The following is a 4,607-nucleotide window of genomic DNA, read 5'->3' on the forward strand; positions in this document are numbered from 1 at the left end:
CGGTTGGTCTAAAATACATTCTTTCTCTTGAGATGTTCTACTTTAGTAGGCGTGTTTCTAGAATAAAATGAACGGAAAAGTAGCACAATCCGTACGTTTAAACATGTACCGCCTATCACATGAGAAGTGTGTCTGGTGGGTAACTCTCTAGGTTCCAACATCAATATCTCTTACTCGAGTGATGGAAGTGTATAAGTCGATAAACCCTAGAATTATCTAACATGGATGGATATAGCAGGTAATGTAAACAAGTTGGATAAAAGTAGAATATTCCTCTGAGATGGATAATAGAGTTGAAGTCTGAATTGATTATCAGATCATTATCTTTTCTCCTTGCCACAAGCATCTGAAAGCTACAAACAGATGGAAGAAAGTGATGACTTTAATGTTGGTTTGTTTGATGTGGGTTGGCAGCTTGGCGCACAAGTGGTGGCACAGTTGACAGTAATCGCCTCCAACGTTTCTCTCTTCTCTTTCAGTAAGTGGGTACCTATCACTCGATGAAAATTACACATTTCTGATCACATTATGACAATTTCAACATTTATTCTTCACCATTGAAACTTATTGAATCTTAAATTTACTGCAACAAAGTCTCACCAAATTTGACTCAACTTTTCATACAATAAAATGCTTATTAGAGGAAAAAAAGCTAAAGTTAAACCAGAGGATAGAGAAGTTTTATCTCCGAAATCATCGTTCGAGGAAAAAGAACAAGGAAAAGAAGAGAAAATCCATAACCATTTACTAGTTTGAATAATGATGTGCCAAAGAGAACTTCTTGGTTCTTATTCAATTCAATGCTTAGCATCTTCCTCCTCGCAGAAGTTGGAGTACTGGTCTGAGTCCATCAAAGATTTCAACTCGCCAGAATCTTCAATTTCCACCTTTATGATCCATCCTTTTTCGTATGGACTTGCATTGACCTGAATAAACAATCAAGATATTGAACTTGTTACCTATACAATATTTTGTACTAACAATTTACCTAGCTCAAAATAAAATCTCTAGACAATATGATAATATGATTTCAAAGCCTAGTTGTGATCTTGGGCTCAATAATACTGATGAACTGAAATATGATTTTCGATCTTTTATTTTTTCATGTTAGTCTTATGAAGGAATTTAGTGTTTTAGTATTTGAATCTGACAAGTAAGTTCATACTTTTCAGCCTTATACCTCGTGACAACTTGACTTGAAATTTTAGGTGCAAGTTACAGAATGACATGCAACAAAGCGGGTTTTATCGAAAATTTAGTTTGTTAAAATAGGCAGAGAAATAATGTCATAACGAATTAGAGTATGGGTATTTCAAGAATCAAATTTTGAATGTAATTAAGAAATACTAACTTTGAGAGAGTATTGTGCGCGGTACCCTTGGTACAAGATTACTTACCAAACCCGGGGAGTTGCTAAGTTCTTCGTTCACTTCAACTACTTTTCCTGAAACAGGAGAGTTTATATCACTGGTTGCCTTGACACTTTCTACTGCACCAAAACCGTTTCCTTGTGTTACTGTAGCACCAACTTCTGGCAATTCAACATAAACAACATCTCCTAAATGGTCTTGAGCATGGTCGGTTATTCCAACAGTAGCCGAAATACCATCAACTTTGACCCACTCGTGAGATTCACAATATTTGAGATCCTTCACAACTGCGAAGAAAAGGGAACAGAAGTTAGTCTCAATAGAAAATGTCAGCATTGTCAGTGTCAGACTACTTCGACTTTGAATCTTCATCCTGAGACATTAGTCCGAGGAGAAACTAAATTATCGGGAAATTCAAGAGGTAAATCCTGCTGAATTGTATCACATCTAGAAGACTTTCAGATCAGGAGGACTCCAGAAGATGGATGCGTAACCAGACAGATGATACTATGGTTTGTAACATGTATAACATTCTCTCCAACCACAGGTCGGAAGGAACAGGACAGAAACATCTTCAGAATCATTTGGTCAAATAAGATCCCTCCGAGGGTAAGTTTCTTCCTTTGGGCTACCAATATGGAGAAGATCCCCACAATGGTCATGCTGAGAAGAAAAGATATCATTAGCCCTAATAGGTGTGCCTTATGCAAGAAGGGCTAAGAGTCTGGTTTTCATCTTTTAACCCACTGTGAAGTAGCATCATCAGTGTGGCTTTCCTTCCTCAAAAGAGCGTATACGCCCTGGGTCTTACTCTACTCTATAAGATCTCACTTAACAACCTAGACAAGGATCAATGGCAACAAAAACATGAAACAATTGATGGATTTGATCCCTCAAGCACTGTTCTGAGCTATTTGGAAGGTGAGAAACGAGATCATATTAAAAGGAAAGAATAGAAGTCAGGACTCAGGAGACCATCTTCTTTTGACTCCAAAAATCTAATTTTCAATGGAGCAGAAAATATGCCCTGGCTACACAAATCTTTCATGGACTTAGTGGAGAACTAAGACACTTTCAAGTTTCATCTAAATGATGAAACATGTTTTTTTCTTTTTTTTCCTTTTGCCAATTCTCTCCTTGGTGACATGTACGTTCTTCCCTCTTTCTCAATTTTAGTTCAAATATCTCAAAGAAAAAAATATGTAGCCATTATCACAAGCTCTACCCACAATTTTGCTTATCGGGTAGCTATTGATTCTTACTATTCCAATATCCATAGCTTCGTAAATTGTTGGGTTATGTGAATATATAGGAAGACAAACTTACTTGCACATCTTTCAAATATAAGTAGTAAGCTCTGTCTAAATTTTCAACTGATTCTGAATGTCCTCTTCGAAATTGAAGTGTAATAGTTAAAATTACAAACCTAGCTCTATGTTGTTTTGAAGCACTGTAATGTCAACACGAGTCCAGGAAAAAAATCATAAATAGAAAAGGTCATCGGTCTTTATACATGTGCCATACGGCTGTTTTGGAGTAGTCATACTCAATCCCAGAAAGAATAAATCTCTTCCAACTCAAACAAAACTTATGATATGTTTCTTTATTATAAAATACAAATCAAAACTTATTGATGGATAGAATTTCCTACATCCCACCTCATAAAGAATCCTTTTTGTCACAATAAGCAAACTACAAGAAACTAATCACCAAACACACAGATAGAATAGATTATAGATCATTCAACTCAGAATAATATCAAGTAGATTTTTTTTAAAAGACATGCTAAAGCTAAGTAAGCTGTGCTCTACATAATCTTTTGAGCTACGAATACGCAAAAGGGAAACCTATCATATGTCGTCTTCGGGCTACAACCTACAAATTAACATGGCCAAGTGGCGTGCATTTAGTTTACATTTTAGAATATTTCATAACATGAACTGATATTCGATTGTTCTCCATCATATGGAAATTTAGACTTAGAATTAAAACGTAAAGATTGACATAAGACTATGTGGCTCTTTAAGGGCTTCATATATATCCACGAGTCACGACATAAGAGAAAGTTAGAATTACATGACACGAATATTCACATTTTCAATTATAAGCAACACTTGATAAAACATTATAGAATTCCTCACATTTTCTTTTGAAAGGCAATATACGTATCCGTGTCTCTAATCGGAGACCTAGAGGGTAGTAACCCTCCAGCCAAGGGTAAGTAGCCCATTATAATAGTGATTGCACATACACAAATGATCCCTTGAAGGTTCATATAGAAACCTAAGAATATTTCGATTAGTTAAAAGATTGGTAAGCTCTTAATAACTTGGATCACAAAACCCAAATTAAAATGAAGTTCAATAAACATAACCCATTTTTAGAAATCAGATTTTAACTATTAAGAACAATAGATCGAGCATTTTAGATGATGATCCTGTCTTTACTATATTAAGACAGATGAAAACAAAGATTAAGAAAAAAGAAAGGTTAGAATGAAAAAATAGTAGTAGTATATATTACCAGAAGCAAACCCTCTGTGAGAAACAACAGAGAGTCTGAGATAAGAAGCAGCTCTTGTAGCCCACAATCTAGTCGCCATTGTTACTCTTGAACTGAAATATAAATTACCCTTTCCTCAAATACGATTGATTGATTGATTGATCGGTCGGAAATTCTTACTCCGGCAGTGGGGATGGCTCGTGTCAATAAGACGATGAATGACCAGAGGGGGAGACAAAAACTCCAACAAACTTTACCTTGCAGGAACCCTGAAATTGGTCAGGTTTTGATTACTATGAATAATGGGGGGGCCAGGCCAATACGACAATATTCACCTATTCAACCAACCACTCCACTTAAGATACATATGACAATCTTTCACAAAAAAAAAAGATATATATGACAATTGAATATACAGATATTACTTTTGTCCTCCGAGTAGGGTTGAGAATGTAGCTCGAAATTCCAATCCTAACTCCTTCAGTCTAATGGGAAGTTTGTCGAGGCGTGATGATGGAGACCATCAAGATGGGTCTCACGGCCGAACTAGTTAGAAGGCCTCACGGCCGAACTAGTTAGAAGGCCTCATGGCCGAGCCCATTAGGGTTAGAGTTTAGGAGTTTCCATGTTTTAGTATTTCCTACTAAGTCTAGGTTTAGAAGTTTCTATATTTGAGTATCTTTGATATTTAGGAATCCTAATTTGAGTCTATCTAGAAGTTTCTAAGTTCCTATA

At 36.0% G+C, this 4,607-nt stretch overlaps 1 protein-coding gene across 1 annotated transcript; it reads right to left on the reverse strand.

Annotated features, from left to right (window-relative positions):
* Positions 1–543: 543 nt before the first annotated feature.
* On the reverse strand, positions 544–4,289 carry LOC147532980 (glycine cleavage system H protein 2, mitochondrial-like). Its single transcript, XM_086648278.1, has 3 exons — positions 3,894–4,289; positions 1,398–1,657; positions 544–926 (listed from the first exon to the last, which is right to left on the reverse strand). Exons 1-3 carry the CDS (start codon positions 3,970–3,972, stop codon positions 798–800), a joined length of 468 nt encoding a protein of 155 aa, XP_086504404.1. The 5' UTR covers positions 3,973–4,289; the 3' UTR covers positions 544–797.
* Between the last annotated feature and the right edge of the window lie 318 nt (positions 4,290–4,607).

This window comes from Eschscholzia californica, unplaced genomic scaffold (genome assembly GCF_041429995.1).
Source record: "Eschscholzia californica isolate CP2 unplaced genomic scaffold, dmEscCali1.0.p SCAF_6, whole genome shotgun sequence".
Classification (NCBI taxonomy): Eukaryota; Viridiplantae; Streptophyta; class Magnoliopsida; order Ranunculales; family Papaveraceae; genus Eschscholzia; species Eschscholzia californica.

Excerpts from the sequence above, each read along its gene's own strand:
- LOC147532980 (XM_086648278.1), bottom strand. The coding sequence starts at position 3,972 with ATGGCGACTAGATTGTGGGCTACAAGAGCTGCTTCTTATCTCAGACTC. Across the intron at positions 1,658-3,893 it reads TCACAGAGGGTTTGCTTCTG|TTGTGAAGGATCTCAAATAT; the intron begins GTAATATATACT and ends TTTTCTTCGCAG. Across the intron at positions 927-1,397 it reads TTAGCAACTCCCCGGGTTTG|GTCAATGCAAGTCCATACGA; the intron begins GTAAGTAATCTT and ends TTGTTTATTCAG.